The 13,676-nt window shown below is 40.0% G+C and overlaps 1 protein-coding gene across 2 annotated transcripts in view; it reads left to right on the top strand.

Annotated features, from left to right (window-relative positions):
- The window catches only part of NSMCE2 (NSE2 (MMS21) homolog, SMC5-SMC6 complex SUMO ligase), a 212,662-nt gene that overhangs the window by 96,570 nt on the left and 102,416 nt on the right, over positions 1 to 13,676 (top strand). Inside the window, exon 5 of one of the 2 annotated variants that reach the window (XM_080802039.1) lies at positions 8,574 to 8,657. The exons of the other annotated variant lie outside the window; for it this stretch is intronic. Within the exon in view, the coding sequence (XP_080658165.1) occupies positions 8,574 to 8,657 (84 nt within the window). The remainder of the gene's footprint in view (positions 1 to 8,573; positions 8,658 to 13,676) is intronic. 2 annotated transcript variants of the gene reach the window in all.

Raw genomic sequence — 13,676 nt, 5'->3', positions numbered from 1 at the left:
CTTAGTGTTTTATCATTTGATTCTCAACTAAATATTTACAGATTTTTGAAAATGCTATCCTTGGTGGTCTAAATTAAAGAGTTAGTGTTCTTAAAATAACTCTTTTATATAGTCTAAAACAGGAAAATCTTTTTTTTAAAGACCTTGTAGATTGTAATTTATTGGCCTCTTTAGACTTCCTTAAATATTCAAAGGTATCAAGCCTAAACATGTCTTCCGAACAAGGAGATTCATCCAAAGATCAGAATGTCTTTATAAATGGCTTATGCTTTTCAGTAACTTTCTCAGAAGTATAATTCTCATTTCCTTCTGGCTAGTCCTCTGTTACTGAGTTAATACCTATAAAGCCTAGCCCCAAATACTTTCCATTTATTAAGACCCTACAGTTATATGATTAAAGGCACAAATGCTGGTTGGTGTTTTGGGGGTGGTTCAGTTCGGTTTGATTTTAATTAAGAATCCTATTTTCTCAGCCTTCAGCCAGCAAAATCTTTTATCCTTAATATTCAAAACATGTTTCCCTTTGGGGAAGTAGGGATGAAAAACAGCTGTAGTTCCTCCAAATCTCATGTAGTTCAGTTAACTTTCTTCCTTTTGTCTATTTCCTATTCAACATCAATATCAGTATCTTTGATGAATATTTATTGACTACCCAATGAATAGTGGTACCATTGTAAGTTGATCATATGCTGGTGTAGGAAAGCACCTTTTCTTTTTTATTGCTTAATGGATAAAAGGCACAAAGAACTTAACGGACTAGATCAGATTCACAAAAAGAGTCTTTGGTGCACTTGGGCAAAGAGATTCTCAAAACACATACGTAAAAATGGAAACACTTCTATTGGAAGAAATGGCATGGCCATACCAAGTGCATGGGTTTCCCTGATCTTGCCCCTGTCTGTCTTAGACAGCAGAGGGCAGCAGCATGAGATACTAGTTCTCCTGGAGCCATCTGCTTTTACTAGCTCTTTCCTTCGCTGAGCTCAGTACGCACCAGGTACAGCTGCCCTGCACGGACAGTAAATATTTGAGACTCTGAGGGAGAGGATTAAAGCATCGAACAAAATCATAGTCTAGATGGGCAGTCCATAAAAATGACAGTATCTGATTTTACATTCTAACACATATAATCCTGGTCTCTTGCTTTTTAAGTCTTCATTCTAGAGCATTTTTGAGAGAGCAGATATTTAGGGCTGTTAGTCATAGAAGAAGCCGTACGGTTGCAGGTTGTTTGTAGTCGGTTTACAGGTAGAAGCGGCATGAGCCAATCTACAGAAAGTGCAGTGCCACAGTGAGGAATTAGTAAATGTGAATGAATGATTGCTGATATCTCTTCAGGAAAACAGCTTGTCCCGTAGGTGATCTGGATTCACAGTCAGTAGCCGCTTTGTATTTGGCTAGCCTAAAACAGCAGTGATTGTAAAAACAAAGTGACTCAAACATCTCAAGACCTTTGTTCTAGTTCTGTCGCTTTAAAATTAAGTGCTCACAGAGCAAGCACTTGAAAGCTTTTTCTCAGTGCCTGGAACAGAGTTTGCGTTTCCTTTTGTGTTACCTCAGAACTGTGATTATCACTTCTGCACACTGTAGATCACAACCCGCTAGTGAACAGTGACATCATTGTAAAAGGTTGTGACCAGGATTTTATTGTAAGAGAAAACAGGTAGATTAGAAAATACCACATGCACCATGCAAACATTTGTCCATTTAAACTTACGTTTTATATGCTGGGTTGGAAGGTAAAATGTATCTCTTTGTGCAGGTCAAGATTTAAAAAAAAAAATTTTTTTTTTAAAAACACTTCATTGTAGCATGCATCACATCTTCATGTGATTCTGTTTATAAATCTGTCCCCTCTACTAGACTGAGCACCTCTTGAAAGAAAGAATCACATTTTCACATTTTTTTTATCTTAAAATTCCTGTTACCTGGGACAGATCTGCCTGACATATACGAAGTGTTTGGTAAATGTGAAACGAATGAATGAGTGCATGAATGAAAATCACTTATTTCCTCTGAGCCTTATATTTCTTTCTCATAAATTCAGATGTTACCCACCAGATCTCACAGTGTTATTCTAAAGATCAATTGCGATAACGTATGTGAAAATGCTTTATACAAGTGTTAGAGGCACAGTCAGGATTATCATCCAGCATAATTTTTCTTGTTGGGCAGATAAGGCTCAGGAACTCTAGAAATCTTAACTCAGTGTTCTCAAGGTGGCATATTCCTTGTTGTTCTTAATAATATTATGATAGGCTTTTTTTTTTAGCTGTAGAGTTAGAAATTAGTCTTGAAAAATTGGGTGTATGCCTTTTTGAAACTTCTTACTAGGAAACATTCAATACACAAAGTAGGTATGGGGAGGAAAACTTTCTCCTCTACCCTTCTAGGTTCTTTTGGTTGGTCTGTTAATTAGATTGACAAAATATTAGCAGGAGATTGAAAGGTTTAAACAGGAGAAGAACAAATTTAATTGCTTAGGTACAGGAGCCCCACAAAGTCATGAGAGGCTCAGACACAGGCAGTTGAGGCTTTTATGCCATCCTGAACCAAAGAGAAGGTAGCAGGAGTCTGGGGCTTCAAAGGGGAGGAAGACAGTTCACAGGGAGATGGGAAGAGCTGATGTTTGGTAAACAAATGTTTTGTCATACCTTGCAGAGACCATGGGACACAGACAGGACTTTGAACAAGTAGGCTCTGTCAGCTCCCCCAGCTTACCACACCTAGCTCACACTCTTTATAGTTACCTCTGGTGATAGTTCTCTTCTGGGAGCAGGCCCTCTATTTAAATTGTTAGAGACAGTTAAGCAGGAGATAAAAACCTCTTCCTGACTCTTCTGGGCCTTGATTGTCTTTGGCTCAAAATAATCCACATGCGATAGTGGCACATTTCCAGAAGGCTCAGTCTGAAGGCACAGGAGAGGATGGATGGACTTCTGTGTATGCGTTCCACCTTCAACAAACAGTTGACTCTTTATAGCCAATTTTGTTTCATCTGCGTCCTCTCCTACCTTCCTTTCCCATCTTACTGTGAAAGAATAATGGATTTCTTTTCTTCTCCCCCTCTTCCTCTTCCCCCTCTTTGTTTTTACCTTTTCATATATATAGAACTTTTTCTTTTTAATTTTTTATTTATTTTGGGGAGAGAGAAAGAATGAGTTCAATGGGGAGAGGCAGAGGATGAAGGAGAGAGATACCCAGGCAGACTCTCTGCTGAGCGTGCAGCCCGATGCAGGGGCTCAATCTCATGAACCCGAGATCATGACCTGAGCCAAAACCAGGAGTTGGATACCTAACCGACCGAGCCATGCAGGCCCTAAAGTATGTAGAACTTTTAACAGTCTTTTAAATGAGTTATTCTCTGACAGGAACTAGCAGGTAAACAAGATATATTATTTCCCAAGATTTTCATATGATGGTGACCAAGTATATTGCAAAACATGATCACATTCCAGATTCGTAACTAGTTCTGGAGGTTTAGTTACACAATTGCCAACTCTGTCATCTTCTGCAGAGATGTGACCTTACAGAAAAGTAGAGAATCTGAAGCATGAGCTTTAAGCTTTTTGAAGTTTTGTTTTGTATCATGTAATAGTCCTCAAGCCTTTGACCTGTAGTTAGGCGACAAAGTATATCCACCTGAGACTTCAGGAATACCTTAAAGCTGTAGTAAACTCTTGCTTTAAGGCTACACCGCAGAGTCATAACGTGGACCTCAGAAGTCATAGTCAACCTAGAAGAAAAGAATTTTTAAAACATAGTAAATAAAAATCATTTATGTTACTAATTTTTATTGATTTTTTCTGGTTTCATAATTTTGTGATTCAGAACTTCGTATGATCTAAACACAAATAATTTTAAACTTTAAAGATGTTTAATTCTGCCAAATATTTTAGGTATGAATTATGTGGAAGTTTTTTTCCTTAAAGTCAAATGTGGAGCTCATTTTCATTTTTAATTAGCAATAATCACGCCTCGGATAAACCTCATTGGCTATGATACTGCCACTGCGCAAAGCTCATTTTCATTTTTAATATAGTACTGCTAAGTTTTGCAATAAATGAGTAATCTCTGATTTTGCGTGTCCCCATTGTCTTGAAGTTTTTAATATATCCTTGAAATTTTTTTCCAAAATAAAATAAATATAACTGCACTTTTATTTTAAATTATTTCAAGACATGGGGCACCTGGGTGGCTCAGTCTTTAAGCATCTGAGTTCGGCTTAGATCATGATCCCAGGGTCCTGGGATAGAGCCTCGTGTTGGGCTCTCTGCTGAGTAGGGAGCCTGCTTCTTCTCCCACTCCCCCTGCTTGTGTTCCTTCTCTAGCTTTCTGTCTCTCTGTCAAGTAAATAAAATCTTAAAAATATATATATAAAAGATTTCAGGACATATTTGTACTAATGTAAGGAGGTTACCCCAAACCCAAGTGGCGAGGGTTGTGGGTTGGGAGTGCCAGCTGGAGGAGCTGAAAGTCAAGTGGTCTGAGTATTCTGACTCCAAAGATGTCGTGGATCACGGATCTGGGTAGATTTTGTCAGGGACATTATCATTCCACCAGTCTCCCTTGCTGGAATCCTAGAAATCATCTCTTCCTCTTTTATTCCCTTCATCTAAGAAATAGATCCTTATAGGTTATTTATTTAGAAAAATCTCTGGCTTTATCTTTAGCTTTTTGCTTTTTTTAAGGATCTATTTATTTATTCTAGAGAGGACAGAGGGAAAGGGAGAGAGAATCCTCAAGCAGACTCCCCATTGAGCACGGAGCCCAACATGGGGCTCCATCCCAGGAGCCCGGGATCATAATCTGAGCCAAAATCCAGTCAGAATAGACTGAGCTTCCCAGGCACCTCTGGCTTTATCTTTTTCATTCCTGTGACCAGGGCATCAGTTCTGATCTTTATGAACATACGTCTGGACTATAATAACAGCTGAGAAGAAATGAACTAATACTTTGCGACCAAGCCATTTTATGTACATTTAACCCTTAACAACAAACCTGAGAGGCAGAGCGGTTATCTGCATGTCTCAAGTTGTGAAGACTGGGCGAGCTCTTACGGGAGCCCTGTATTGCTAAGGAATCTCCTTGCCCTGAGTCTGTCTGTCCCTGGAGTGCATTCTGTATCGAAATACCATGATAATCTCTCTAAAATGTAACTCTTGCCTAGTAAAAAAAAAAATAATAATAATAATAATTGCTGATCTAGCACTTTACAAATTAACTAGGGTTTTTTCAAGTTCGATTTCATTCTGCACAAAGTACTCCCTGAGGTTAGTATTATTTTGTATTACTACCTTGTAAGTAACCTGTAATGACTTCTGTTTCCCATCAAACCAATGATAAAGTCTTAATATTGATGACATCCCACATTTTGCGCTGTGGCCCTGCTGTATCCATGTAATCGTATCTCTCAGTGTAACCTGGAGTTAATTTTAGCTAGGGGAGCTTCCTTATGGTACTTCTCAGCTACCATTCTCATCTCTTAGCCTAACATCTGTTCAGCCACAGCTCTTGTCCATGTCACCCGCTTTCCCCCCATCCCTGTCCTCTCAGTGTGAACTCTACCAGCCCTACAGGGCCCATTTCAAGTCCCACCTTTTTGAAGAAGACTTCTCCAATAATTTGTCTTCTTATCTCTTTTTTCTTCTTCATTTCCTTTGTCAGATATGTTTGCCCTTGAATGTAATTTAAAATCTTCTCCCTTAACTATAAAAGTAATACATTGCCTCCCGTAAAAATAATATGTAGGATATTTAAAAGTGAGAAGATAACTCCTGGTTTCCCAATCCCAGCTCATAGAAGGAACCACTGTGACATGTCTTTACAGTCATATTTCTGTGTATAAACAAGAATGTGTGTGGGCACATATCCACACACCTGTTTACACATGTGGAAGATAGATACAGGTACATCTGTTTTCTACAGAGACACCGTCCACGGCTTTCTTTTTTCCACTTGACAATATATCTTGGAAATCTTTCCATGTTTGGTGAGTGGAAGTGATTTCATTTAAGCCCATTGCTTTATTGCCTCATATTATTTCATGTCAAATCATTTTATGCATCTACATTCTTACCTTCCTTCAAAGAAAGAAACCATCAAGCCCTCAAGAGCAGGAGTAACCATATATTCATTCTCATGTCCATTCCTTCGCTCTTCACTCCTCGTACATTTATTGCATGTTTCACTGTTTGCACTGTGGAAAATTAGGGATGTTCACCTCTCGTAACCCCTAAGGAGCTAGAATACAGTAGGTAAGAACTGAGAAGTGACACAGACTTCTGTTACTGGAAATTCGTCCCATCGGGTTATTTGAACAATCCTCTTGCTGAAAACCATCCAAACTCTCGAATATGTATAAGAAAACATCCTCAGAGCAGCAAAGGGCAGAAAATCAAAGGAAATCTAAGGAACAGCGAGAGTCCACAGGAAGTTTGAAGAACCAAGCTGCTGTAGCCCGAAGGGCCTTTGCCAATGCAGGCGAATTTGAGCTCTGCCTGCCTTATGGGTAGTAAAACTATGTAGAAAGCTAAGGAAATGATGAACATAAAATTCAGCATGATGATTGGTTGAGGGGCGGTGGATGCAGGGAGTTTCTGGAGTACTCAGAATTTTCTGTTTATTGACCTGGGGGCAGCTCTCCAGGGAAATTTAGTTTCTAAACAGCATATTTATTTTGTGTAGTTTTCTATATACATGTCATAATTGATAACAAAGAATTAAATGTAGAAGAACAAGTGTAAAACAATATATATAGAACGATCTCCCATGTGTGTCTATGACATAAATGGATGTGTGCATGTGTATGTATTACATAAATGGGATCCATGATACATAAATTCTTCATGTTATAGAATACATAAATTTATGTTTGTATACATATATAAGTATGTGTGTTTGGGGCTGCAGGGGGGTGTGTGTGTGTGTGTGTGTGTGTGTGTGTGTGTTTCTTGTACATAGAAAAAAGATGTGGAAAATTATTCACCAAACTACTAAGGGCAGCCTTGAAAGGTAGAACAGAGATGGGGAAATAGAAAGGAAGGATCCTATATTTCGTGCTTCACTGTTAATTTTTTTTAAAGTAATCATCATTATTATTTAGTTGTTTTTTTTTTTAAATCAGACTTCTGAAAGATGTAACTTCTGTCTCTGCCCATAAGTATAAAAGGTACTCCCGCTGCCATGCTTCGTGCCACTTGGCACAGAACCTTTCTTTTTTTTTTTTCTTTAAACACATATCTTGTTCCCTCACTAGGCTGGAGCTCCTAAAGGGAACAAGACAGTGTTGGGCTTACGTTTCTATTTCTTGTACCTTAAAGAGCGCAAAAGTCTCTAGGCCTCCAGGAAATACAACATTTCCTTAGAGGCTCTTTTGAATGTTATTTTGTACCTGGCACAGCAGTGGGCATAAAGTTGGCACAGCAAATACAGGTTGATTTGAATTTAACTGACACTTTGTGGAACCTGTAGGCAGAGGTGGTCCACCATGCGGTGCCCCTTTTGATCTCAGAACGCCAGAAAATGAAAATACTCTCTGAAAATTAAAGTAGGAAATGAACGTCTACTAGATTAAATCCAAGAGAGTCAACGTGAACCTAAAGAAACATAAAGACTCCTTGGACAGTAAGATTTGACTATAATTAAGGGTACTGGCATCTTAAAAACACGCACACATATAAAATCTCCATCAGAAGAGCTTTTTCTCTGTCTCTAAAGCAGAGAAAAAGAAAAGCAGTCAATTTGAGTGTTGTGATACCCAACAAAGCACAGTCTGGCTGCTAACACCTGCCAGGTTGAGGCACGCATCCAGCCTGCCTGGCAGGTGGTGAACCCTGTCGTGGAGAGCTGCAGAACCTCTTGCCTTTTGTGCTGGGATCCTGTGTAATTACAACTCCACTTGCTCTGCTTCCGTGCCCACCAAGCTTCCCTCTGGTAATTTGCCTTCCCAAGGAGATAACGCACTGTCAGGCTGATGGGCATTCAATAGCCTGATTCTTCTGCTGTTCACTGTAAATAATAAAGTCGCCTTCTTTTTTTTTTTTTTTTTAATACATCAGTGTCTTGTGAATTTTGTTAGCATGAGTCTGCATTCCTGGGTCCAGTCAAAGAGATCGGGTATGAGAGTCTGTGAGGTCCATCAAGGTAAATGCTACCTTGTGGGTATCTGTTGGAGCGGACTGCTGGATTTCCCAGGTGATGCCCATCCATGATGTCATGCTTCATGTGGCCTTTCCATTCCACACGTCACCAGAATGATTCTGCCCAGAAGTAATCCCTTAAGAACATCTTCATAACGTGCACATTTCAGCTAGAGAGTACCGATCATAGTATGTCAGTGAGAGTAGACCCTTTTCTTCTGGGTGAGTATTACTTGTTTGGTTTAGCAAATCTCACACCTGTCCAGAGGGATGGACTGTATATGGTCAGTGCCACATCACGAGGATCTCTGACAACTCATTTCCAAGTCTGGCTTCTCAGCCTCTTCTGGCTTCACTCTGGCTCTCATCTCATTGTCCACATCGATCCTGGCATCATTCTCAAGTCACTTCCTAATCTGGTCTCTCTTGCAGCAGCAAAACCTAAAGAAGATGGAGGACACAATGAGGTCGACAAGATTAAGGATAAGGATGCAAGTAGAGCAGGCAATGAACGAGGTTATAGAATTTTTTTCTTCCATTCTCATCTTTCTCTCTCTCCTCAAAACAGCCCCAATAGCATTTGGAAGGGTTTCATATACCACACATGTGACCTGTTCAGCTCATGTATGAATACAACAGAACTTAGACCAGATTTCAGTAAATGATTAACAGCAATTTCTTGCTAAGAAAGATATCAGAGTAGATAACAGGGCACAACCCATTACAACTCTTAAGGGAATCCAGGAATTCTAAGTGAATATTGCCGCAAATATGACAACTGTCAGGTAGGGGGAACGTTACTCAATTGAGTTTCCCCCCTTTCTCCCGTTCTTGCCTTCCACCCCAGCTTCCAGCCAGCATAACTGACCTCTAAATTTCACCATAAATTTATCAGGAATTTACCCAGAGCAATCTTCAGTGGTCAGTGCTATTTAAAATAATACATTTTTATGAGTAGATTAAAGCCCCACAAAAATTCCAGATAGATTAATGTAGAATCTTAAAAAGATGTTTTTACAAACTTGGTTTTTAAAATGTATTTTTCTTTTAACATTCGCCATTTTGTCCATTTATACAATTGGAGTTCTGCAGCAGAATTAGACACTGTTGGATTATGAGTATGTGACATAAATTCATGAGGCTTCTATCCATGTACATCATGACCAAGCTCTTCTTGTGTGTTGTTCAATGATACGGGGCTGCATTGCTAGACAGGCAGTTGTGGACCGTTCCTGATTAGCTAGATGCTAATTGAGTAATCAGCGAATTCACCAGGCCTTTTGACCCAATTTGCCAAATGGGCTTTCATTTTCTTTGGGTGAAAGATGATGCTAATGAGGACAGGGTCCAGTTTCCATCCCCTTGTAAGCGAGGTTTGCTTCACAGCCAGAGACAGCATAGATGGGGAGATCAGTAGCCCCACTGCGGACTCCACTGTAATGGAAGTTAGGCCCAGTGGCCTTGAAACACAAAGTAATCAAGCCTGTCACCACTCTGATGTACCTGTCCTACGTTTGTGGATTAGTACAGCATCTTAGACAAAAGTGAGCATTTTCTAGAGCAAACCTGACAGTTTGGTATGTTATATGCTAAAGGAGAACTTACAAAAAAAAAATAAAGATCATATTCCCATCTTTTATTAAATGTTTAATTACCTGGGGAGAGGATGCACATGGTCAGCATTTATTTAAAAAAAAAAAAAAAAAAGCAACACCCAGAAGTTTCAAAACTACCTGTATTTTTCAGAACTTACATACATCTTACATTTTACTGAAGTGCCTGATAACTTGTCAAGATCCCTCCATGTAGGGCAGTACATGAACTGTACTATGAATAAAGGAGTAGAGTGAACCAGGGAAGGAGGGCCACCGAGAAGTGGGGAGGGTTCGGCCGCCTCCTCCCGCCCCTCCCTTGTCATAAGCCCAGCCCACTGCCTTCCTTTTCCTTTTTCTCTTTCCTTCTGTTGAAGGTCAGAGCCTTGCGAGGGATCCACTAGCCAGAACTGAAAAGACAACCGGATTGTAGACAGAACTTGCCCGAAGTTGAGTGGCGTAATGGCAGGCTGAAGTTTCCAGCTGTCAAAATAAGACAGATCTCCTCAGATCCTGATAGACCCTTTGTATGGAAGCCACCCTTTCACACCCTGACCGCACAAGGACCCTGTGCCAAATGGCTGAAGAGACAGAAGTTCTTCTCTCTCTGTTCTTTCCTGGCATGTTTTTCTTCCGCCCTCCTGCAGCCTTCTGACTGTCTGCCTCTTGTCCCTTTTCAGTAAAAGTTTACCCTAGAGCTCAGGGTAATTAGATCAATCCCTGTGTGTCTGTGTGTGTTGTGTGTGTGTATCTACATTTTGTTTTTGTTAGCTTATAATACACTTTAGAATAGTCCTTCCTAACCAAGCAGTTCTTAACTTTTTAGGGTTGCCTGTTTAGACAGTCTCAAAATTCCCCTCAACAAATGTAGATGCACATAAAATGTTCAGTACAATTCTGTGTTATTCACGCACTCCTAATTTCTGTTTATGGATCTCAACAGGATTCAGAATCCCTCTCCCATGCTCCCATGATGGAATTCCAGAATTCTCTACTTGCATGGTCTCTTGTGGGGTTTGAAAATACATTCATTCACCAGATACCCATTAAATGCCTACTCTGTGTCAGGAACCGTGCAGGGCACTGAGATAAGGTGAAAAGGAGAGTGGCCCACCCATCAAAATTTCGATTTTAGTTGAGGTGATAGATAAATAAACAGGATTACCATACACATAGATGCAGCAGTAGGGGAAATACGGGACACTTTGGGGAGCACATCCAGTGAGTGTTTAATTGAGCTTTGGGACATTAAGAAATTTTCCTTACAGTGATACCTGAGTTATAATCCAAGTAGAAGGAATACTGTGTACAAAGTCAAGGGCATTATCAATTTGTGTGTCATGTTGAGAAATTTGGGCTTTGATTTTAAGAAGCCTTAAGTTGAGGGGATAAGGACTGATCTGTGAGGAAAAGTGCTATAGCCTGGAGAGAATGGATTGGGAGAAGCGGGACTGGAGGCTGACAGGCTTTGGCAGTAAGCCAAGCAGACAATAATAGTGATTTTAACTAAACTACTGACTATGGATGAAAAAGGATGAGTGGAAAGAAAATGAATTGGGAACCGCAGAGTTTAGTATTTGACTGCGTTCATTCCTTCAACAGGGATTGGTTGTGCTGCTGTGTGTTAGGCGCTCTTCGTTCTTTCGCTGGCCACCCTTGAGTCCTTCGATGTGAAGATTCATGATTCCCTTTAGCTAAGTGGTGGGGAACGTGTGAAGTTGCATATGTAAGCTCAGGTTACCGTCTTGAACCCAAAGCCTATCCAGTACATCCTGATGAACGATAGCGAAGTAGTCAAGACACCATCTCTGTCCTCAAGTCCAGCGGCGATGACTTCCAGGCTTCTGGAGTGGACGGCTCAGGGGTGATGGTGCCGTTTGCCAGAGACGCAACAGCTGTGGCTCAGAACGAAGGCCCCGGGGAGAAGTACTTCTTCAGGCTGTAAATGCCGCTCCAGAAATTTCAGGCTATCCCTGTAGGTGAGAATCACTGTGCTTAATGACAGATATTGCTGATGGCAGAAAGTTTGTATAGAAACAGTATTTGGGGAGGGGCTGAAGAATCACCGATAGAGATGATACTTGGAGCCAGGGAGAGGATGTTGAATGAGAGGAGGGGGCTGAGGTTTGGACCTGGAAAAACCACAGAGAAAGAAGAGGAATCTGATGAGAAAGCCAAAGAGTATAAAGAAAGTAAAAGATGTCCCAAGATGGAGCCGAGGGTCAAAAGGGAGGAGTAGCAGTGTGGCAGCCGCGGCCGGCCTCAGGATGTACTGGGTAGGCTTCTGATTCGAGATGGTAGCCTGAGCTGACATACTCAGCCTCACACGTTCACCGCCGCTTTGGCTAAAGGGAATCATGAATCTTCACAGCAAAGGGCTCAGAGGTGCTAGCAAAGAATAATGGAGATCAGTTTTATGCCACGTGAATTCTATCTCAATAAAGTGGTCATTAACAAAAAGTGATGAAAAATTCTCTTTTGAATGTATTCTCACATAATTGTTATACTTAAAAAATGAGTAAACGGTAAGCATCCAGATGTGTGGGGGTGGGAAAGGGGGGAGTGAGGGAGATGGCCACCAAAGGAGAATAAATTTGTACCCAGTCGCCTACTAACATCGTGTGTGGAAAGCGGCGGAGCGGCGCCTTACACATTGGAGGGAGTGTGCCATGGTTCACATTTTACAGTCGTGGAAGTATCATTTCTTGAAAGGGCCGCAGAAAGATCATCTCTGACATGGAATGGCTTGTGGCACATCCCATTCATGTACTTGTCCTGAAAAACAAAAATGCAGAGAGATCTAGAACCAAACAAGTAATCAGAATAAAGAACCCAACAGGGGAGGAAATCAAAATAGGGTATTTTAAGTGGTATGGAATTACTTATGAATAACAGTTGTTAATATAGTAGTAAGCCATAATCCTAACAGTAAATGAGTCCTCATAAAACTAATATAACAGACCAGTGATAACGGGGACCCACAATTATAAAATGCTTCAACAGTTTGGCGGGCAGCAGGACGATGAAGGGGCGCAAGGAGGGTTGGCTTCTTTAAAGAAAGAGGATGAAGAAATTTTAAGTTAAGCAGTACTTGTGTTGAAATGAGATGAAAAATTTCTTAATTGGCCATGAGTCAGGAGAGAACATCTTAATATGGCTAAGGAGATGGTGGTAAGGAAAAAACAATTTAGAAGCATAAAAAGCAGAGTATAGTTTAAATGAAAACCAAACATATTCATTACCACACAATAACAACCCGATTCTGGTAGAAGACAAGTATTCAAATTGATTTTTTTAAAAAATCCAACCGTAATAATTTGATCCAGAGTTACTCCTTAAAAAAAAAAAAAGCATATAACCATAGATGCAGAGGGAATTTTTAAAAAATACATTTGAAAAGTAATATTTTTAACCCATGACAATAAATTCAACCTGCAAAATGAATGACCAAAAATAAATTTATAAAAAATTTGGATAATTACAATTGACAAACATAGGATTAAAAGAAAGGCCTCCCCCAAAGTACAAATCCTAGATATATTTATCAGTAAATTCTGTCAGATCTTAAAGGAGCAGGTATTCCTGTGCTTTCTAATCTACTTCAAAGCATGGAAAAATAGGGAAAATGGTCTTGTTTATTTTATGAAACTAAAATGTCTAGGACCAAAATCTGTGTTTTTTCTTCTTCTTCAAAGTTAAGAACACTGTCCCTTAAAACTAAATGTATGAAACCTTCAATCAAATATTAGCAAATGAAATATAGGAGCCTATTGAAAGAAATGGAAAATATGAACATTTGAGACTTGTTTCAATAACATAGCATTTGCTCGTCATTAGAAAATCAGCAATATGGTGATCACGTTGAGGGATCTCAAGAGGAAAGCCTTCTCCTTCCTGGGAGCCAAGCAGTACTCTGGTGATCCAGCAGTGAACCCAAGTAACG

The sequence above is a fragment of the Martes martes genome, assembly GCF_963455335.1.
Source record: "Martes martes genome assembly, chromosome: 4".
Taxonomy (NCBI): domain Eukaryota; kingdom Metazoa; phylum Chordata; class Mammalia; order Carnivora; family Mustelidae; genus Martes; species Martes martes.
This window is presented reverse-complemented; position numbering and strand designations above follow the sequence as displayed.